Below are 24,133 nucleotides of genomic sequence, written 5' to 3'. Positions count from 1 at the left end.
TCAAATTATACCTTAGTGTGGATGTAGATAGTCAGAGATATAATATTCAATATTTCTTAGGGTTCAATTTTTTTTTTTAAAAAGGTAAAAAATTTGCATTAGTAATAAAAAATGAATGTGGGCATAGGCCATGTCGTAAAACTATATGGAAAAGCCAAAACTAAGAGCTCATTCTTCGAGATTGACTTTTTATTTGAGATAATAACTTAGTAGTTAAGTGAAGAAGGGTAGAATGGTAAACTCATTATTTCGGTGAATTAGTTGAATATATAAAAGATTTAGCATACGATATTTTAAAAAGAATATAAATATAATAAGAAGTTTAATAATGAAGATAATAAGTGTTTTTTTGGATAATTTTTATTAATTTATCCAAGGAATTTAAAAATATTTTTATTTTTTGTCTATTTCTTTTTATGCCACAGCTGTTCATTGAATTTAAAAAAAAAAAGGAAAACCTTGAGATTGTTCCGGTCTGGTCTTATTACTCCGGTCTTTGCGTGTTCGTCCGTCGACTCCGTCGAGACATTCTCCAGCCACTTTCTCTCTCTCTCTCTGTCTCTCTGCGTTAGTGCGCGGGTGTTCTCCACTCCTGGCTCTCCGTGATTGTGTCTCTTGCGTAGCGAAGAGCACACAAGTTGTTTGCTAAAATGCTCTAACGAGTTTTGATTTACAAATAAGAGGTATTCTTCAAATTAATTAAGCTGTTTCATTTAGGTTTTTGAGTTTTAGTTCAAGTTTTTATGTTTGTTTGTTTTTTTTTTTTACAACGTGCAGTTCAATTATCAATTGGTGGTATTTGCCATTTTACTGCGAGAAGAATAAAATATTACAAAATTTTCCAGGAATCTGATTTTGCTGCGAGGAAGTTGAGGTCAAGACTGAGGGACCTATACAGTAATATACTATATGACTTGCTTTTAAAAGATTTTCTGTTTTCATTTGCCTATGTTTGTGCTATTGTTCTGCATCAAATCTGAATTTAATTTGCTTTATTGTGAATTTAATTTCACTAGTTATTGGTAGTTATAGCATAAGTACATGAAGTGAATGGAAGGCCCTTAACTCTTTTATGCTTAAATTTGGGCGTTTGTTGTCTAATCCCTTATGTGAGTGTATTTTGCTTCTTTTTGAATAATAGTTAATACAATATCATACATACATATTAAAAAAATTGAATCACACCTACATGCTCTTTAGTAGAAGTTGTCCACTGGCTTGCTCACAAAATCTTACGAAATCTTGCATGATGTCCCTATGAAGATGCGTATCATTCCTCTCCGCGCGCACACACACACACACATATTTTTTTTCTATTTATATTTTTGAATTAGTTTTGATAAGACAGGCTTTGTTACAACTGTTGTGCATCTTGCAATGCTCAAACAAGGAGCATTGAACTTCCATTTCATCCATGAGAGTAGTAGAAAGGGATCTCCTATGTACAAAAAAAGAAGAAGAGACATTCAAAATTTTAATTACTATCATGGAATTAAACTCTTAAATTACACAATGAAACTTTGGGAAAGGATAATTGAATAAAGGTGAAGGTTGGGAATGAGGGTTTTAGAAAATTAGTTTGGTTTTGTGCTCAGGAGTCAACTATAGAAGCTATATATCTATTAAGAAGATTAGCTGGAAAGTTTAGACAAAAGAAGAGACTTGCACATGGTTTTTATTGACCTAAAGAAAATCTATCGTTGGGTATCTAGGGAAATTTTACGGTGGGTTCTATTAAAAAAGGTATGTAATAGGTATATGGATGTGATTAGGTATGCTTACAATGCATTAATAACTAATATTAGGAGTTAGGTTTATAGGTGGAGAGTTTACGGATTTCTTATCCCAATAGGTGTACATCAAGGGTTTGTTCCGAGTGATGGATGAACATAATGAGGTTTCATGGTGTATGGTGTTTGGAGATGATATTGATGAAATTAGAAGTGGAATAAAATCTAAGTAGAATTATGAGGAGAAACTGTAGAATAGGTTTCAAGGTAAATAGAAATAAGACAAAACATGTAAAATGTAATTGTAGCCTATTAGGAGGAATATTTGATAAAAAATTAAGCTTGATAGTTGAAAAATTAGTAGCATTTCTGCACTAGTAGATTCAGTTAATTGCATTAGATATGAGAACTTGATGATGTTTTACATAGATTTAAAGTAGGTTGGGTGAAATGAATTGTTTTGGGCAATGCTGTGTGATCGTAGAATACCCTTAAAATTAGAAGAAAAGTTTAGATGATGACTATAAGACCAGGTATGCTATATGAATAAAAATGTTAGGCAACTAAGAAATAATATATTCCAAAAGTAATTATAATCATGTTACAAGAAATATGGGAGAATAATGCTACTAGTACATTCAATACCTTGGATATAAAAAATTAAATAAATAAAGTTAAAGTGGGTTGGGTAAGATGAAGAAGTGCTTTGTGTGGGTTGTATGATTGTAGAAAAACCTAAACTTTAAAGGGAAAGTTTGACAGCTACAAGACCAACTATGGTATGGATTATGGATCAAAAAGTTGGGCTACTAAGAAACAACATAACCAAAAATTAGAAGTTGCTAAAATGAGAATGCTAAGGTGGATGTGCGGTATAACTCTGAAAGATAAATTAATGAATGATTATTTTTTGTGGTGATCTACACAACTGTAGTGACCTGAAGAATAATAACATTTTAATAATAAGAGGGAGAGAAAATAGATACAGAAACAGAAGGAGGCCGTAGACTTCGTCGACGACATTGTATTTTGGAGATAATATTAAATAATCATAATTTCAGAAAATTGCCAAGTTTCGTCGACGAACAAAGGGTCTCGTCGATGAAGGTCTTCAGAATTTCGTCGATGAACACAGAGTTTCGTCGACGAGAAAATACCGAGAGACAGTTCGGGCTGCTCTGAATTTCGTCGACGAACACAAAGTCTCGTCGACGAATTTTGTGAAGGGCTCGTCGATGAGGTGACGTGTCTCGTCGATGAACCTGACCCTATAAATAGTTGAAATTCGGGATTTTTATCATTTTTCACCGAGCTCTCTCTCTTTACGTCTCCCTCTCCCTTCTCTCTTCGTTTCCGGCCCCACCAGTCGCCGGATTGACGATCCAAAGTTACCACGACGCTTCTGGTGGAATTCTCTACAAGTTTGCCGGAGCGGATCGTCGAGAAAACGAAGTTGGATTTCATCCCAAATTCAGAGTAAGGTCTTTTATTGAGTTTTTGACTTTCTGACAGTTATAGGAAATGATGTAGACTAAGAAATACTGATGTTTTGTTCTGAGACATTGTGTTTTCAGGATGTTGAGTTAGGAATCATGCGGGTATAAAGCTAGATTTTTATAAGGGCTTTTCAAAATTGAGGTAAGGGGAATATGCTATGCTAGGAGTTTTTGTAACGATATTAGAGATTTTATAGATGCATAACTCCACCATTTTACTATACAGAATTCTCAGAATATGAATTTGAAACAGTATTTGTTTTAGAATATGAGTTTAAATGATGTGTGGCCTAAGTGATTTTCATGAGATGAAGCAATTTATATAACTTTAATAATATATATATCATACTATACGGAATGCATGGAAGTAGACATTACGTACAGTTTATATGGTTTTTCTCAATATACAAAATTATACAGAATATACAGATGTATATATATATATATATATATATATATATATATTCACAGAGATTATATAGAGAATGTACATGCATTTACAGTTTTATAAGAATAGTTTCTTGAAACAGAGATATATACATATATATATATATATATATATATACATATACATCTATACAGTATTATTCAGATCGGTATTTATACCACAGTTTTATATAGAATTTAGTATGCTATGTTTCCTATTACCGTAATATACAGACAGAGATGCAAAGGTAGCATCAAGATGTTATAGATGCAGTATACAGTTTTACATTATATGTATATAGTATATAAAGATAGCGTTACGGTAATTTTGGAAACATGATGAAAATAGTAAAAGAGTATATATGTATATAGTATCAGATCTCTGAGGAAAGATACACAGATAGATACGAATTACAGAGCACGGTACTGTTGCTATATACAAATAGAGTGCAACCACATATCTCAGATAGTATGTGGGTACCGTCAGCCGTGCTCGGAGAGTATGCAGTTCCCCAGTACACTGGATTGAGGGGGCCGGTTTGACGAGGTAGTAACCAATCCCGAGCTTAGGAGAGGATGCAGTTTGGCCAGGCTGAGGTAGTGTAGAGTATGATGACTTATCTGGAGGGCCGACCAGATAGAGTCCCGCCTACGGACCGCACAACCCTGTCATGAGGGGTCAAATCATGACGTACAGAGTTCCAGGAATAAAAGCACAGTTATATATATATGTTTACAGTTTTACAGTATATGATGAGTATAGTATGATATTACCAGTATGAAAAGTAGAAAAACAGACGATACAATATGTTTTAAATTGTGAAAGAAAGATATGTTTTACAGATGATTTATTATATTGCAATTCAGTTATTATTTTTAAAAGTATCTTTAACTTAGTTGTTACACACTAGTGATAGCATATTTCCACTTACTGAGCGTCGACTTACCCCATTACTCTAACATTTTTCAGGTGAACCAGTGAGGTGAGCAGATCAGGCTCGCGAATAGAGTGTAGCTCAGATTACCTTGGTTATAGGGCGAGTTTTTGTCAGAGTGGTGTATGTTTTTGGATAGATGACACTGGAGGGACATTTTTGTATGGTTTGTATATTCTGGATTCTGGTATTGTACAGTTTATGTATAAATGGTTTTATGATTTGTATTTCCACTGCGTAGGAATGTTTATTATATATATTAAAAAAAAAAAAAAATGATAAGAATTTTGAGGTCGTTAAAACAACACTTGTAGAAGATAAGATAAGGGAGGGGTGCTTAAAATTGTTGGGGCATCTGCAGTGTAGGGCAAATAGGCGAATAGTAGGAGTGAGCTATTTAATGTTAGTGGCAGTAGGAGGCCCCCCGGGAGAGGGGTAGACCTAGAGTAATTTGGAATGGGATAGTGAATAAGATCTGATAGCCCTCCATTTGTTGGTGGATGTTGTCCGTTGTCCTAGATCGTGCATAATGGTGGAAAAAGGATTTATGTAGCTAACCTCACCTAATGGGATTAAAGACTTGGTTGTCACTGCTGTTGTTGGTTTTAATTACAATTTTTTGATCATATTGGTAAGCTACAAATTTTTAGGCACCCAGTATGTTGTTTTTTATTTATGTTTGCGTTTTTTTTAAAATAAATTGTGACTCGTGTGGATTACAATCCTTAATTGTTTATTTTTTTTTTTTTGGGGGGGGGGGGGGGGCACAGAGGGTTTGATAGAGGAGGTAACATTGTTAATATGTGAGGTCAATGAGTTGGAATGTTAGAAGGATAGGAGATGGAAAGATGTTTAGTTCGAAAAGTGGTGGCTTGATATTCTCATGAGGTCTCATTGTTATTATTAGAAAAATTTGGCTAGGTGGAGGTAAATATTGGGCTGCACTATCTTTTTGAGTGGTTTTTGGTGGTATCTTGCTCATTAGGGGCACTTGGGTGGTTAATTTAGCAAACTGCATTAGCGGTTTTTTTCCTTGTTAGTGTTGTGGGAAGTATAGGGTAGGGGTAGTGTTGAATTAATTAGGTTTATGGTCCTTCTATACTTACCTATGAATTCAGTTTTGGGAGGAATTGGGGGCTGTTTATGGGTTTTTTTATCCTGGGTAAATGATTGAGGATGACTTCAACTTTGAGAGATTCTCGTGAGAGAAAAATGTTGGTGTGAGGTTTTTGTTTTGTATGCAATGTTTTTATTGCTTAATTAGAGAGTATGGTTGGAGAGAGATTTAGTTGTAGAGCGCTTCATTTAGTTGGACTGGTGGGGGGTGGGGGTTAGAGCAATAGCTTGTAGATTTGATCATTTCTACTTACTGAAGAGTGGGAGGACAAGTTTCCTAATCTCACTCTGGAGATTCTAGCTGGGCCTATTTCTAACTAGTTTCGTGTTTGGTTGGAGTCTATAAAGGCTAGAGGCCCAACTCCATTTTAGTTTGAGAATATGTGGATGGATCATGTAATGACCAAAAAATGTATATATGATCAAAGCATAATAATAAAAAATAAATAAAAATGGTCATTAAGTTAATATCAATATGAAGGTGTTTATCTGTTAGGATTCTTGATTCCATGATTGATGTCTAAGAAAGACCTTGTCTAAGCGAGTGCTTAGAGACCATTGCGGCTCAGTCACTCCCTGGAGGTCGGCCTGGCCAAAGTGGAATTTCATAGGATAAACAGAGTAGACACAATTAGTGTACATATATAGGTATATATATATAAAATAATATTTTTTAATTGACATATATTGTAGAAATATATGATATAATAATAATAATAATAATAATAATAATAATAATGTAGGTGATTATGCATACACTTGCATGAATTGTCATAAACAATAAAAGCAACAAAACAATCACTTGCGTATAATGTATGTGTATATATATATATATATATACATATAAAAAGTAGGTGGCCATGCACATAAATTGTTAGAAATAATAAAAATAATGAAACAAGCACATGCATATAATATACATATATATAAAGCCGCCGCATGCCTTACCATCCTATATATATATATATATATATATATAATATGTAATAGGTAAGCAGCCCCCATGTCCCCCACAATTGAAATATAATGTATATATATATATATATATATATATATGTATAATGATAGCCGTCACCCCACCACTCACCCATCATCACCCCACCACTCACCCATCCCCATTTACTCCCATGCTTTCTCAATCATCCACGCCTTTTATGCTCCATTGGATAATGAAAGAACAAATAAATAAATGATTCTATATATCATATCCTCATTACTCCCACGGCTATATAAGGAGTTGTGAGGAATGAAGAAAGACAGAAGAGAAATGAGAAAGAAACGGAAAGAAGAAAAAAAGAGTGAGAAAAAAATTGAGTGGCGTTAGGAGAATTTTTGTTATACATTAAATTCTCATTTCTCCACTTTTTCCAATCTCACTCTTATAAGAGTTGAAAGTTTAGTGTGACCGCTTCACAGGAATAAGTCATGGTAAGTAAATTTTGATCATGTTAGTTATTTTTCATAAAAATTTTTTGAGTTTATTTTTATGCATATTTAATTATACCAGCTTTTTTTTTAATATACTTGCATTTATTTTTGAGTTAAAAAATGTTCTAAACCCCTCGGACATTTTACAACATTAATTTCTATTTAAGAAAATATTTCTAACACGAAAATCGTGTGGCATGAGTTTATTTTTATGTTACATATTTCACGAAAATATGAATAAAAACTACATGAATTTATTTTTACGTTACACATTTCATAAAAATATAAGTTAAAATGAGATCTTCATGATATTATTTTAATTGCATAAATTATATAATAAGATGTTTTCAAAACACCTTATGGCTCGGAGGATACAGAAAATTACAAATGTTCGGTACCGTAACCTAAAGTTTAAATGGATTAGAGTGCACCCATACTGTTTACAGAATGATTATATATGGTAGTGGATTTCTTCTGAGTGCACACTTGATTCCGGGTCAGGACTTAATAGGAAAAATCTTACTTAATGATCATGTACATTAATTTAGTTTGGTCGGCCGACTAGCTAGTTAAGTCAAGTTTTTGAACTGTACAACCTAGTCGTGGAGGTAAACATGACTTACGATTAACAGACCTAAGGGAGGTTTTAATAGTATATGTATATACATATTTAATTACGTGTATAGTACTATTGATGATTTGAAGGAAAAATATATGTTTATGTGAATAGGGTCATTTTTGTGCCTAAATAATGATCTGAAGGAAACGTATAAGGAAAAATATTCATATATATAATTAAGTATTATAGATACATTTTTAAAATTAACAAGTTCAATTTAACAGTTGCAGTGTATAATTATAAAATTTTACTGCTATAGTTGATGTTAAAAGTTTTATAATTTTTTTTAAAAATTTACATTTATTTTAAATGTAGTCTTGAAGTTTCAATATTAAATATTATTTTACGAAATTATAATATTATGAAAGTTCATTTTGGCCACACATTAATAATAATCTTATTTACTTACTGAGTATCGTCTCACCCCAATCATTATTTTACATTTCAGATAATTCTGAAGAGTGTACCAGAAATCTAGCGTAGCAAGTGCATGGGTGGGAATAGAGAGAGTAGAGTAGAATAAAAATTTAGCATAATGCAATTTTAGAATATGTTTGTGTATTTTAGAATTTTAAGAATGTTAATTTTAATAGTTGAAATATATATTTGTAATAAAGTTAATTAGTACTCTGGTAATAAAAATAATTTAGATTTATTTGCTTTCACTAGAAAATTTATATTTAGGAACCCACTCGGGTTCAGGTCCTTACTGATCATTATAGTTTTTGTAATTTGGTTAGGGAGTGTTGGAGTAGTTATGATGTTGTTGGTTGAGAAGGATTTAGATTTATGAAGAAGCTAAAAGAGTTGAAAAGGAGGTTAAATAGTGGAAATTCAAGGTGTTGGGAGATGTTATAATTATAAAAGGGATTATTTTGAGTTGAATGTGCTAGATAGGAATGAGATTCATGAGGGGCTTTCTAAAAAGGAGTGACTGAGGATGGTAATTTTGAAGCAAGAGCTAGACTATATTATTTTAGAGGAGTCAACGAGTTGGTGTCAAAAAAATAGAATAAGATTAGAAATGAAGATTTCAAAAAATCAATTTGATTCAATACCTGAGAGATCAATAATAGAAGTTATTTATCTTTTAAGAAGTTTAATGGAAAAGTTTGGGAAAAGAGGAAGGACTTGCATATGGTTTTTATTGATCTAGAGAAAGCTTATGATAGAGTATCTACGGAAGGGCTTTGGTGGGTACTAGAAGATATGGGAGTTTGCAGTGGATATACGAAGGTCATTAAGGATATGTATGATAGAGTAATGACTAGCATCAGGATCATAGGAGGAGAGTCTAGAGAGTTCCCAATCTCAATAGGTGTTCATCAAGGTTCTACTTTAAGTCTTTATGTTTTTTACTTTAGTAATTGATGAAATTACTAGGAATATCCAAGATGAGATTCATTGGTGTATATTGTTTATTGATGATATTGTGTTGATTGGTGATAGTAGGAGCGGAGTGGAATCTAAGTTAGAACTTTGGAGAGCCACATTAGAGTCTAAAGGGTTTAGGATAAATTGGAATAAGATTGAATACATGAAGTGTAATTTCAGTAATGCATGGAGTAGCAACAAAGAGAAGATTGGATAATCAAGAGATTAATAGCACCGATAGATTTAGATATCTTGGATCTATTATGCAAGTGAAAGGGGAAATTGAAGAAGATGTAGTACATAGAATTAAAGCAGGTTGGGTAAAATGGAGGAGTGCGTTAGGTGTGTTGTGTGATTGTAGAATACCCTTAAAATTAAAAGGAAAATTTTATAAGACGGCTATAGGGCCAGCTATGCTTTATGGTCCAGACTTCAAAATGTTGGGCAACTAAGAAACAACATATACAAAGAATGAAAGTTGCTGAGATGCGTATGCTAAGGTGGATGAGTGGTTTAGCATTAAAAGATAAAGTAAGAAATGAGCATATACGCAAAAATTTAGGCATAGCACCTGTTGAAAATGAGATAAGGGAAGGGCGACTTAGATGGTTTGGACATTTAAAATGCAGGCCTAGTAGAGCATGTGTGAGGAAGATTGAGTTAGTTATGGTTTCTGGCATAAAAAAGTATATGGGTTGACCTAAAATTACTTGGAATGAGGTAATGAGGAAGGATTTAATAGCCCTTAATCTAATAGAGGAAAATGCTCTAAATTGGGTGAATTGGCGGAAAGGGATTCATGTAGCCAACTATACCTAATGGGACTTAAGGCTTGTTGTTGTATTATTATTATTATTATTATTATTTGTGAATCATTGAATACTGGCCTTATTATTGGTGCTTGCTGGCAAGTTTGTCTATATAATTCATAAGGCATTTTTTTAGATAACACAATCATAGGACATATTTGTATTTACCTTAATTTTTTTTTAACTTAAATAGTTTCTCTGTCATAACTGAGCATGTGGGTTTGCATAATGAGTTATGTGTATTATCCAAACAGGGATTGATTTCTTAACATCTGCTCGTGATTGCAACTTGAAGCTTAGACATAAGGAAAATGCCACATAGAACCCGCCCTATGACAGCACTCTTGCTGTTTACTGGACTCAATGTTATTTTGGCGTCAACTATTACTCCAGTCTATGATTTTGTTTGTTTCCTTCCATATTGGGAAAGAAGGGTATGCTCCTGAACTTAATTGTCTCTTTGCAAATTGGAACAAGAGAACATGCAATTTTTTAGTATAATCAACTCTCTTTATTACTTTTTTTTTGTCCCAACTGGAGCAAAAATGTATGTTTAGTAGTAAAAGTTCTATTATTTGCTTTAAATCTCCCATTAAGTGCTAATGTTTAGCTTCTGAGCTCACACATGAAGGGGCTCAGCAAGTTAGTGAGACAGAATCCACCTGGGTGGTTGGCTGGGAAACTGTCATCGCCCGGATCATTGTAATTGTCTTCCTGTTATTTGAGTTTTTTCCTTTTAGTTTGTCTAATGAAACTGGAAATTACTACATCTGTTTTTGTTTCTATTTGTTTATTGATTTGAAATGTCAGTTTTCTTCTGGATGTTAAAAAAGTGTCATTTTTTATTTCATTTGCCTGTTCTGCAGTTTGCCTGTCTTCTTACCTTATACGTGTGTCATAATTTGTAATCCAGCATTTTTTAAGCTGGCTCTCTTCTGAAGGATAATCCTGATTTGGAGACATCTGTATGTTCTAATGAACAATTTGCGGACACTGACTATTTAGAATGCTTTTCCTAAGTTACTAATCTTCCAAACGGAGATCCTAATAAAACCTTAGGGGCATTTGGTTCACAACATCTTTTAATATTCCTAGGAATGTGCTGTTCATAGCACATCTCATTCCCATGCTTGTTTTGGAGCTAGAATTTGACAAGGCAGTAATCTCACAGTCCTAGGAATTGAAGGATTCCCACAAAGCATGGGAATTTTATTCTTTTCTCCCACTGTGTGAGTTTCATTGGAATCTCATTTCCATGAGGCTTCTGTTTTTGGGACCAAATTGCCTTAATATTTTGGTTGGTTAGACAATAATGCTCCCATCCTATGCTATTATTATATAACAGCAAAAAAAGAAATCAATAGTAAAAATGCAAGTAATATTATTATAACACAATACAATAGAATTGAGCCCAATTATTTTGGTTAATTAGATTATTAAGTGTTGAGTTTTTTAATTTTTGTTGGTTGAAATTTTTAGGGCATGGATTTAATTAAATCCATATTCTTAATAGGTTGTTGTGCTGAAAATATGATTGTTTCTCATATGTTTTCGATCCTTAGGTCAAGGGTATAGTGGTCACCTTCTTGAAAAGTCTACTAGCGTTCTCATGTTAAATCAAATATTGACAGAAGCGTCCCATGTACATTTCTGAGACTCTTACAACGCAAATCAATTAAAAATATCCCAATGAGGTACACATCGCATACCTAAGAATGTGATTCTGCGGGAATATTTTTTGATTTTGCAAACCAAATGTCCCATTAATGACTTTTTTTTTAAAAAAAATTTTCTTTTAGATAAAAATCATTAAAGGATGTTCAAAATATTTGAAGAATTTAATTAGAAAAGTTAATATTAAATAATAATCAGCTTGACTGGTTGATGGGCTTAATTGAAATTGAATTTTTTTCTATAGGACATTGCAGTCCATGCAGTGCTATGGCTAAATGTGCATGTGTGTGTGTATATATATCCTCTTTTCTTTTTATTTAAAAAAAAAAAAAAAAAATTCCCACCAGGGGGAAGTAATTAAGGGATGTTCAAAATATTTAAAGAATCTAATTATATAAATTATTATTAAGTAGTAATCAGTTTGATTAGTTGGTGGGGGCTTAATTGAAATTGAACCCATTTGTTTAGGACATTGCAGTCCATGCAACGGCATGGTTAAATGTGCATGTGTGTATATATATGTTTCTTTTTTTTTGTTTGTTTTTTCCCTGGGTAGGGGTGATTAATAATTGTCTTTCCTTTTCTTGAAAGATGTTTAACAAATATGCGAAAACTTAAATAATAAATTGTATAATCTTATGAGCTTCGAGGAGGCTAAGTGATGCAGGACAATTGGGAATTACAAGGGAATGGAGAGAGAAGTAGGGAAGAAAGAGAGAAGAGAAGGGAAGCAGAAGGAGAAAGAAGGAAGAAGAAGGATGAGGAGAAACTGTAGGCAGAGGAAGAGGGAAGAGAAACACTTAACGCATTCAAATCTGATAATTATCTCATCATGGTACAATAACAAACTACTTATCCAGCTAACATTACAAAGGGAACAATTAATTGCAAAATAACCTTTAAATACTTAAGACCCAAAATAATCCTAAACTAACTAAAATCCTAATTTCTAAATCAATAGCTACAATATAAGCATCTAAAGTTCATTGTTGCCCTCCATGGAACTCCCCCTGTTGGAGAGAACTCAACCTCGAGTCCTGAAATGGCACAGTAGCAGAAAGAGAAAATGTATGTATAGGGAAATAGAATTAGGGAAGTGATATATAATTAGGGGAAGAAAGAGACAGAATAGAAGGGGAGAAGAAAAGGGAAGGAAGAGGAAAAACTGTACATAGAGGGAGAGGGAAAACACTTCTGAATTCAAGTATAATACCTGTCCCATCATGGTATAATACACAAACTACTCATACACCCAATAATAAAGATAAAAAGAATAATTACAAAATAACCTGGAAGTACTTGAAACACCCAAAATAACTCTTAAATTAACCAAACTTCAAGAATAACCAAATTTTCCAAACTTGAAAAAAAAAATCCTAATTTCTAAATCTATAGCAATGATATAAGCACCTAAAACTTTACATTAATGGTCCTATTGAATTAAAATAATGGCTATGTTAACTGAAGATTATCTTATTGAATAAAATATACGTGATGTTATCAAACCTCTTTTGCACCTCAGGGGAGATCATTGTTTCAAAAACTAGAAGGAGGTGCCTACAATTGTCAAAATAATAGAGGTGAATGTAGTCTCCCCTTCCTCTCACCGCACCACCAAAAGAAAAAGACAATTTTGAAAGTCTTTATAAGCTATTCAACTAGATACGTGTTTGTCTGAAAATTAGCTGTAATGTATATTTCTTCTTTTTCACCCCAAATTTTTTAAATGCCAATTTGACCAGTGTTTGTGAGACCTTAATGCCCATTTGGCCTTGTAAAATTTGCCAGTTGGATGAACTTGTCATTAGGAGAACTTTCCTATCATTTTTCATGTAAGTGGATGGCTAACAGAGAAGCAGAGAAATTTTGTTTGGGCAGTACTAGGTGATATGGACTTGTGTAATGTCGGCAGTGTGTATCATGTATGGTCTTAGCAAATTAAATGGAAATCTTTGTTCACTATGCATTCATTGATATGCTAATTTCAATATATTTAGTTAGATTTTGATTAATAGAGTTGGTCCTGATATTTAATTTCTCTAGGAAATCAAGTTAGGGGACATTAGTCTCCCCCCAGATTTTTAGGAGTATTTCAGATACGAGGTCTAGGGAGTGGGTGGTTTTTCCATCTTCTGGGACTCAGTGGGTGGTACTAGAGTTTGTTTGTTATGGACTGTATTCTTGTTTCATTTTCCCTATCCATTTTGTTAGATATTAAGGGAGTTGGGGGGTGGTGGTTTACTTTTGTGTACGGCCCTGCCATTTATTCTCAGCGAAATAGTTTTTTCGAAGAGTTTTGCTAGCTTGTTTGGTCTTTGTAACCCACAATGGGTGGCAAGGGGTGATTTTATTTTTGTTTGTAATACGAGAGAGAGATTGGGGTGTTTGCAGGCTGAATAAAAAAGATTTGATTATTTTATTTGGGAATGCAACCTTAGAGATTTTCCCTTAATAATGGCGGCTTTATTTGGGTGGGCTCAGGTGATAGAGCTTGTTTTAGCATTGACAGAATCCTCTTTATGATGCTTGGGAATATAGGTTTCCGAATATTGTACAACAGGTGCTGGTTAGCCCTACCCCCCAATCAATGCCCGATTTTTGTGGATCCTAGGCATTCAGTGGAGACCCATTCCCTTTAGTTTTGGGAATATGTGGTTGACTTATTTGTCTTTTAGGGAAAGAATTTTGGAGTGGTGGAAGGAGTGTCTAGTTTTGGGGTTGGTAGGTTTTAGGGTGATGAAAAAGCTGAAGTTCATTAAAGATAGGCTTAAAGTGTGGAACAAAGAGGTGTTTGGGAATATTAGGGATCCAAAGGATGACATTTGAATACTTTAAATTGCTATTTAAAAAACACATTTTGAATACTTTGAAAGGTTAGGTAGATTAGAGAAATGTGGTTTATTGGGAGAGGAAGAGAGGGAGAGGAGGGCTCATCTCAATAAAGAGATGGAAGCATTTTTGTTGATAGAAGAAAGAATGTGTCATTAGAAATCTGGGGTTCGTTGGGCCAAGGATGGGGATTCCAATACTAGATTGTAAACTAGAGTTGCTAATGGGAGGAGAAGAAATGTCTGATTAAAGATTTGGAATAGGATCCGGGTATTATGGTGAGGGATCAGTTGCAAATTGAGGAACACATTACTAATGTTTTCACTTCCTTTTACTTTGACGATTGTGGGAATATGTTGATGGTGGAGGGGCTTGCTTCGGAACATTGGGGAAGAGTATGCTAATTGGCTTGATAGGCCTCATGAATTGGAAGAGATAAGAAAGGTGGTGATGGAAATGGATAAGGATAAAGCTCTAGGGCCAAATGGTTTCACTTTGGCTTGTTGGGATGTCAGATGACATGATAAGTTTTTTTTTTTGGGGTGGGAGAGGGTGGGGGGGGGGGGGGGGGGGAATTTCTTAATAATGGTATAGTGTGTAAGGGCATTGAAAAAAGAGTGGTCAAGAAAGGTGAGAGATTTCAGAACAATCAGTTTAGTCCCTAGCATCTATAAGGTTCTTATTAAAGTCTTGTCTAGGAGACTTAGGGAGGTGTTGGGGGAAACTATTTCATTAGCTTAGCCTGCTTCCGTTTAAGAGAGACAGGTTCTAGCTGCAGTTCTGGTAGCTATTGAAGTCATAGAGGATGTTAAAAGGAGAGGACATTATTTTTCAAATTAGATTTTGAGAAAGCGTACAATATGGTTAATTGGGGGTTCTTGGATAATGTGATGGTTAAGCAGGGGTTTGGGTTTTTATGGCGTCAGTGGATCAGAGGTTGCCTTAGTTCAAACAACTTGTCTATGATTATTAATTGAAAGCATAGTGAGTGGTTTAAAATGTTTAGGGGGTTAAGTTGAGGGATTTTTTATCTCCTTTCTTGTTCATGTAGGTTGTTGATGTTTTAAGTAGGCTTGTGTCGTGTGACCTGGAGTTTGGAGTTACGAGGTAGGTAGGTATAAGGTGGAGGTATCTCACTTATAGTTTGTTGATGGTATTATTTTCTTTTTAGAGAACTTTATAGAGAAATTTTGGATGGTAATCATGCTGCTAAAAATTTTTTTAGAAGATTTCAGGACTGAAAATTAATTTGGTTAAAATTGAATTGGTTGGCATTAATTTGATTAGTAGGAAGTTGGAGGTTTTTAGATCTCTAGCGGGTTGCATTTGTTGTCTTGGCCCATTTTGTATCCTGGCTGTCCTCTTGGGGGTAATTCATTGTCCACAGCTTTTTGGGATCCGTGCTTGAGAGGTTAGGGAAGGGACTAGAAGGATGGAAGAAAGGCTTATATTTCCTTGGGTGGTAGGGTAACTCTCATCGGTACTGGTTTCTCTAATATCACCTTATGAGAGATTTTATGTGGTCTGGTATTGGGGAGGATAGATGGGATCATCTTGTTAGCTGGGGGCAGCTACGAGACCAAAATCTGAGGGAGGCCTGGGCATCGGTAGTTTGGTTTCTAAAAACATCTCTTTTAGAGGCAAATGGTTATAGAGATTCCCCTTAGAGTCTGGTTCATTATGGCATAAAGTAATAAAGAGCAAGTATGGTATTCATAGGAATGGGTGGGATACTAAGGGGAGCGGAATTGGTTCTCATGCATGCCCTTACATATTTGTCTCTCAAGTTTCTGGCTATTTCTTTCCTCTCACTTGTTTTTTTGTTGGTGTTGGGAATAGGGTTAATTTTTGGGACGATATGTGGGTTTGTGAGACTTAGTTGGGATACCTTGTGACTCCATTGCATAGACCTTCACTGGTGCATGATGTTCCTATTTTTGAATTTTATTCTTTTGAGAGGGGTCTTATGTCTTGGGATTTAATTCTTTCATTCCTAGTACCGGTCTTCAGGTTTTTTCTTTTCAAAATTTTTTTTTGTCTATCCGACTAAACCTATTATCCTCAATCCTTTTCATTTGCAGAAAGTAGTGTGGAAGGCCGTTGTCTCTTTTAATATTCGAGCTTCCATATCGACTTCTGCTCTCAATAGAGTTGATGCTAATGACTTCAGATGAGGAAGCCCTATAAGGCTCTTAGTCCTAACGTTTTGTCTGATGTGTGGCAAGTAAAGTAGGACTAGTTGTCATTCATTCATACATTGCAAGGTGGCAAGGGTGTTGTGGAATAATTTGTTTTCCTGTAGCAGTGAGGATTGGGTGGCCCTGAAGACTACTTATGATTTCATACTGGGACAGTTTTGGGACTCTGGAAGGAAGAGAAAAAATGAAAGGGTTATGGTTTTGTGTTGTTTTTGCTATATTATGGACTCTTTGGAAAGAAATGCCAGGATTTTCAGAGATATGAAGATTCCAATGCATTTTTTTGGTGAGAAAGCTTTGTTTCTAGCTGCATTACGGGCTCATTCTTTTGGGGGGTTTTTATGGGTATTTCGCTGTCCAATACCTAGAGAGATTGGAAGGCAACATGGATGTAAAAACTTAGTTTCTTTTTTTATGTTTATTTTTGATACAAAGGAGGATGGCTTATGCTCTCTCTTGTAATTCTTCCTTCTTGCATTAATGAAGTTTTTGTTATCTTAAAAAAAAAAATCAGTTTATTCATGTTTATTAGTGTGTATTGAATTTTTCCAGAGAGAACGTCGTCATCAGGAACGTGAAGCTGCCTTGGCAAAGCAATCAAACCCAAGTTAAACAGGTCTTGTGGTTAGGTCTTCTAGATTATAGATTATTTGATTATTTTCTATCCCTTTGCGCCTCATACCCTCTTTTTTTCGGTTGAGATTGCAGTATTACTCTTCTGCTTGGCAAAGAAAATCACTGGAAAGAATAATAGGAAAAATTAAAAAAAAATGAAGCATTTGCATCTCTGCACGTGAATTTCTTCAACTGTAGATTGTAGAAAATGGGGCGACTTTCTCTTGTGGAAATGCAACACCATTTCTTTCAAGCAGTTAATTTCATCGTCTCTGTTCTCTAGCACTTCTGTTGGCAAAATTGTAATTGTTTCTACCATGTAGTAACAGAATTTAGAAGTTATTTGAAATGATATGTAACCAATTTTGGTGATTTATTTTAAGAATACCATGGAATTTATTATAAAATAAAGTAGGGAGTTTGAGCATAAATGTTAGTAGGGCACCTTACATTCCTTCGGTTTTACACTTGTTGTTTCCCAAGATTTTCCAATAAAAATATTATTGTAAGGAAATCATCATCCCCAGTGGAAATGGATTCTTGGTTAATCACAGTTTAACCTGTTCGTAAACTAGAGATCTTAAGGAGTTTTTTTGAGGGGGGAAAAAGGAAATTTGCTTCAGCTTATGTATGATTTCTCTTAGATTATGTTTGGGAGTATCAATTTCAGGCCTTTAATTTTTATGGATTTAGTTGAAATTCAATATTATTCTATATCATGGTTTTGTTTAAACTCATACCAATCTAAATTTAAGGTTCGAACATGAAGTTTTCAAGCTTGGGGTTAAAGTTTAGGATTGCAATTGACAAATTTTATTGTATCTGTGCTAAAATGTCTAAGAGTAGAACACCTATATACATGCACATGCATTGACTTCATACTGTATGTGATATTTCAATCTTGGAGGAACCTTCTTAATGAATGACGTAGGGGATGGTCTGGGAGAAATGAACCTTGTCTGGTCCTGGCTTCCATTCTATTCTTTTTATCCATGCACTGTTGACCTATGCATGTGCAGATCATAAAACTAATAGGTTATTTTATTGCAGAGTCCACAGAATGATAGTGAGCAGTGGAGTATAGGCAAAATGTTCAATGAAAACATGAATCAAACACCACCAACAAATAATCTTTTTTATTGCATTCTTCTTTATTGGATCAACCTCTTCATCTTCATCGCACGAAGCCTTCCACTCCACGTCTCTTTTACATGGATGGAAGAAACACCGCCGAAACATACTTATTTCAAATATCAAATATTTTGGTTTTCACTCTAGCTTGTCCAGTAGTATGTCTAGCATGAATGAAAAGGGCCAACCAAGTTAATGAAGAATGAGTACCTAATGCCAGATTATGGACTTTATATGATCTCTCTCTCTTTCTGTCGCTCTACACACACACACATAAGGATCTTAAGGTTGAATGGGGCAACTCATTCTTGGCTACCAAAGTTGGCTGTTTATCTTCCTCTTAATGTATATTGTAATTGTGTTCTTTTGCGTCAATCTTCTTCTTCATCAAGTAGGACTCCTATCGAATTGATCAGAGATGTGCTGGGAATGCATGTATTGTAGTATTGATCAGAATTGCTGCTTTTGTCAATGCAGTAGGTCTGGCATGGATGATAAGGGCTGCTCAGGTTAGCCAAGAATGAGTGCTTAAAAATCGCATTTAAGGGCTTCCTGCGTGACCACTCTTTATTTATACACACATGAAGTCCTTAAGGTCGAATTGGGCAACTCATTCTTGGCTACCAAACTCGACTCTTCATCTTCATGCAAGACCACTCTTTTTCAATATATCATAATTGCATTCTTCTTTATTGAGTCAACTTCATCATCCTCGTGTGAAACCTTCCGATGTCGTGTCTTTCTTACGTTGATCCAAGAAATACAACTGCAAATATGCCGGTTAAAATTTGAAATATTTTGAGTTTTGACTCTAGCTTGTCCATAGAATGAAATAGTAGGTCTAGCATGAACAAAAAGGGCTAACCAGGTTAGCCAAGAATGAGTGCCTATAGCTAGATTAAGGACTTTCTAGAAGATCACTCTTTAAATATATGTATAAATACCTTAAGGTGGAATTAGGCAACTCATTCTTGGCTACCAGAGTTGACTCTTTATCTTCATGCAAGAACACTCTTCCTCAACATATCATAATTGCTTTCTTCTATCAACTCGACTGCTTTTTCATCATACAAAACCTTCCACTTCATCTCCCTTTTATACAGATTGAGGAAATACTGGCGTGAATATACCTATTGAAATAAAAAAGTTAGTTTCGACTCTAGATTGTCTGTGAAAATGAAGTAGTAGGTCTTGAATGAACAAAAAGAGCCAACCAGCTTAGCCAACAATGAGTGCCTAAATGCCAAATTAAGGACTTCCTAGGATATCACTCTTTATACATAGATATAAAGACCTTAAGATGAGATTGGGCAACTCATTCTTGGCTACCGGAGCTGACCCTTTATCTTCATGCAAGGCCCCTCTTCCTCAATATATCATAATTGCTTTCTTTTGTCAACTCCTTTTCTTCTTCATCATCATTTGAAACCTTCCACTTCATGTTTCTTTTATGCAGATCAAAGACATACCCACGGTGGATATACCTACTAAAGTAACAAATTTTTAGTTTAGACTCTAGCTTGTCCATGAAAGTGAAGTAGTAGGTCTAGCATGAACGACAAGGGCCAACTAGGTTAGCCAAGAATGAGTGCCTAAATGCCAAAGTAAGGACCTTCTAGGATTTCACTCTTTATACATACATATAAAGACCTGAAGGTGGAATTGGGCAACTCATTCTTGGCTACCAGAGTTAACCCTTTATCGTGATGCAAGGCCACTCTTCCTCAATATATCATAATTGCATTCTTCTATCAACTCCATGCCTGCTTCTTCATTGCATGAAACTTTCCACTTTACGTCTCTTTTATGCAGATCAAAGAAATACCTGCTACGAATATACCTACTGAAATAACAAATTTTTATTTTCAACTCTAGCTTGTCCATGAAAATGAAGTAGTAGGTCTAGCATGAACAAAAAGCGCCAACCAGGTTAGCCAAGAATGAGTGCCTAAATGCTAGATCAAGGGCTTCCTACAGGACCACTCTTTTATATACATATAAAGACCTTACAGTAGAATTGGGCAACTCATTCTTGGCTGCCAAACTTGACTCTTCATGTTCATGCAAGGCCACTCTTCATCCATAATTCCGTCCTTATCAGCTCGTCTTCTTCTTTATCATACACAACTGCTCTGTTTCTACAACCCTGATTCCATTTCCTTCTACACTACGTTGGTTGATGGATCCTACTAAAGCTATCAACTGCAATGCTATTATTTATAGCCAAACCAGAATGAGACCTATTGCAATCAAAGTTTATGCATCTCACTTGCTAATTTTTCTGTTTCCTTTGTCCCATTGTGTGGGCAATAATATTATCCCCTCCCTTTTGTTGATTGGTCCTGTCATTGTTAATTTTCAAACTTTTAATGGTATATATTCTTTGTCGAAATAAAAGATCTGTTAATGTATGTTTCCAGGGGCTTCCCATTCATGAACGAATATGGTCAGTTTTGAGATAAATTTTTTAGGGAAAGGAATATAGGTTAGGGGAAAAATTAGGGGTTAAATATTTATTCTAGACTATTAGGATCAATATTTGATTGTAATAACTTTGTTAATTGTTATTTCAATCATGGTCGGGCATGTTTGTATATTTATTTTAGTGTATTTAGTAAATATTTTTGAATATTGTTCCTGAAAAAGCTAATTTAATCCAGCAATTTTAGCCATTGAACAAGTTTTTTTAGTTGTGCTTTAGTTTTAATTTTTAATGAGAAGAATGGGATGGCAAAGATCAATTCGTGAAATTTCTGATTAAATCGTCTTATACCACTCGTTACGTTTAATGTATTTGGTTCAACTGATAACCAATTTGACCCAAAAGTGTAAAGTTATTCGGTCTTATATTCATGAAAGTATCTAAATCATTTTTTTTTAGCGATGACAGTATTATTTTTGTGAAATAATTAAAATAACTTTTGAATTGTAATATATTCATGCATTGAAAATTTCAATTTGTTTTGGACAAAGATTGATTGGTATGAGTTATGAATATAGTTAATTGCTGTATAGCATAAATAAGAAAGTTATTATTTGTTGTATAGTTTAATTGTTTAATTTCATTTTTCAATGGTATTCATTTTAATTTATTTTTGGAAATTGAGGTTAAAGCATTGTGAAACTTGCACCTCGATGAGTTACTATTCACATTTTTCTGGTAGTTTGATTCAACTGCATTAGAAATTTGAGAAACAATTCTATTTAATTGTGCTATAACTTTTCGGTAAGATGGACCAAATTGATGTTAGAAACAGTCTAATTTGATTACAAGTGAGAGACTATATGTTAATTCTCAATGATAAATTTTGTTTTTGGGACTAATGATGATTTGGTATATAATAATAGTAAGAAATCTAACAGGTATTTGATTGCATTGGATCATTTTATATACTATTTAAAGGTCTGTTTGGATGATTAGAAAAAGGAAAATAAAGAAAAGAAAAATGAGAAGGAATTTTATTTTCTGTTGTATTCTTTTATATTAAATATTATTGAAAATAAAAATTTGTTCTAACTTGGTTAATTTTTTTTGAAATTAAATATTAATTATCCATAAATAAAAAAATTATTCATTAATTTAAATATATTTCTTATTTTTTCCTCATTTTCTTTGATAATTTAATATGAAGAAGTAAATTTCTTTACATTTTTTTTTTCTTTCCCTATTTTTTTTTCTTTGGAATTTCAAATGAGACTTTAAAAATTATGTACATTGAAATATTCCTATGTATATCACAATGAAGAAAAGAGCTCACCTATTTTATTGTGCTATGCAACTTCTTGAAATTTTGTTACAGCAAAAAATTTGAAAAAATAAAATAAAATAGGACCTTTCTATCTATCTTTTTGGAGCTTGGCTTTTATGTGGAATCTTTTTTTTTAAGTATATGCCTTGCCCATTACATATAAAATGTAATTATTTTTACTCTTAATCTCACACAAATATATTTTAACTATTTGGTTTTTTTTAAGAGTAACAATTAAAATTTATATTTACATAATTTCTTATATAACTTAAATATTTTTTAAAACAACATTTTAATACTTAAATTTATTAATTAAAATATAGAATCTCAGAATTACTAATAAAAATTTATATTTTTCTTTACTACAATTTAAAATGCATATTAAGCCATTAAGCGTGGTTAATTCATAATTATCTCTCACAAAAATAGTACATATAAAATATTTTATTTATAATCAATAGAATGAAAAAAAAAAAAAAATCCAAAATTTGACAACACGAAAGGGTGTTCACTGTTCAATGGCACTTGATGAGGTTCTCTGCGCACCATGAAAAAAGATAAGAATACTCTATCCAATGCTGTAAAGCAAGAATCAGACAACCCATGCCCAATATCCAAAAAAGAAAGCATAATCACCCACACTTTTGCTTTGTTCTGTTTGGACTATTTAAAATTGGTACTGCACCTTTCAGCATTGACATTTCCAACTTTACAAATATTGAATTTGGGGATAATGCCAATTCAGTGCTTTTTTTTTTTTTGGTAAAAGAGGGCGGCACCTCCTAACTTTATTAGAAAACCTCTCACTTATGGCGAAAGAAAACCGTAGCTTTAATTTTAAGACTTTGGGACAACAAAAGTAAATTTCAAAACCCTAAAACTAACTTAATCAACATAAATAAAACCAAAAAATCAAACACCAGCAACCCAAAAACTAAGAAACTAAACCACTAAAAGTGTAATAACACAAAATGTCATGAGCGCAAAGAAGGAAAATGCAACAAGTCTAATTGAATCATTTTCCTGACTTGTTGAGGAAGATCATCTTGGCAACTATATGATTGAGAAATACCAGATTTACCTAATTTGGCAAAGAAATCTACACTTTTATTCGTCTCCCTGTAAACATGTTTCACTTTGAACTGTATGCCTCTTAATGCTAACATAAGTTCTTCTCACAATTCCAATAAGTTTCAAACCGATTCAGTGCATTTGATATTATATAAGAGTTAAGAATAGATTTGAAGAGTTAATTAAATTTATATTTATGTCTATCAGATCGTGATGCTTACTACCATTTTCATTATTTACCTATCACTATCAATTTATCTATACGTAATAGTTTATAAATTCTGTACAAGATTTGCTCATTTTTTTTTTCTCTAATAAGCATTAAAAAATATCTTTTGTAATTGCCTATCTCAGGAGCTTTTACTTTCTTCTCAGCATGGAATCATTTAATATCCAAGGAGATTATTTTGTCTTGGCTTTCCTCAATTTGGTTGAAGCTTTGAATGACAAGAGGCCCTTCTATAACATGGGTGTGTTCTTGACACACTAATAAGAGTCGCCTCTTCTTTGGTTGTAGTGCTACCAAGGAATCTTCTTAAAAATTTACTGTTGCACTTCAATTTCCAAGGGTGTTTTTACTAGTTGGATGGAGGACTTTTGCTAGTTTTTTTGTTCATTGATATGGTCAAACTAATGTAGTACGCAAATTATGTTAGGTTGCTGTTGTTTACTATAATTGGAGAGCTAAAAGTTACTATTATATGGGCAAGTTCCCTTTGATGTTGATACTGTGGTTCATCTTATTTTGTTGGACATCAATCGTAGATGTTTAGTGATTGAGAGGTTAGACAAATTTTTTTGGTTGAATGCCAGATTAAGGGCTTTGTACATGATCGATCTTTATCTATGTATATGCATATAAAGACGTTTGTGTAATTTGAAAACTCATTCTTATCTACTAGACTAGACTCTGTCTTCATAAAAAGCCTCTCT

The 24,133-nt window shown here is 33.6% G+C and overlaps 1 protein-coding gene across 7 annotated transcripts; it reads left to right on the top strand.

Moving 5' to 3' along the window:
- The first annotated feature begins 446 nt into the window (after positions 1–446).
- On the top strand, positions 447–23,924 carry LOC131159643 (uncharacterized). 7 transcript variants are annotated; one of them, XM_058114695.1, is made up of 6 exons: positions 447–683; positions 846–897; positions 4,623–4,753; positions 10,188–10,367; positions 17,187–17,250; positions 17,343–17,680. In XM_058114695.1, the coding sequence occupies exons 4-5, from the start codon at positions 10,245–10,247 to the stop codon at positions 17,244–17,246; spliced, it is 183 nt and encodes a 60-aa protein (XP_057970678.1). In that variant the 5' UTR covers positions 447–683; positions 846–897; positions 4,623–4,753; positions 10,188–10,244; the 3' UTR covers positions 17,247–17,250; positions 17,343–17,680. The 7 variants fall into 7 exon arrangements, 6 of the variants coding, with proteins under 6 accessions (XP_057970678.1, XP_057970676.1, XP_057970674.1 ...); XM_058114693.1 differs by lacking the exon at positions 17,343–17,680 and adding an exon at positions 23,555–23,924 and having other exon boundaries at positions 458–683; positions 778–897; XM_058114691.1 differs by having other exon boundaries at positions 458–683; positions 778–897; positions 4,623–4,748.
- The last annotated feature ends 209 nt before the right edge of the window (positions 23,925–24,133 follow it).

This window comes from Malania oleifera, chromosome 7, assembly GCF_029873635.1.
Source record: "Malania oleifera isolate guangnan ecotype guangnan chromosome 7, ASM2987363v1, whole genome shotgun sequence".
Lineage (NCBI taxonomy): Eukaryota > Viridiplantae > Streptophyta > Magnoliopsida > Santalales > Ximeniaceae > Malania > Malania oleifera.
Note: the sequence above shows the minus strand (reverse complement) of the source record. Positions and strands in the feature narration are given on the sequence as shown.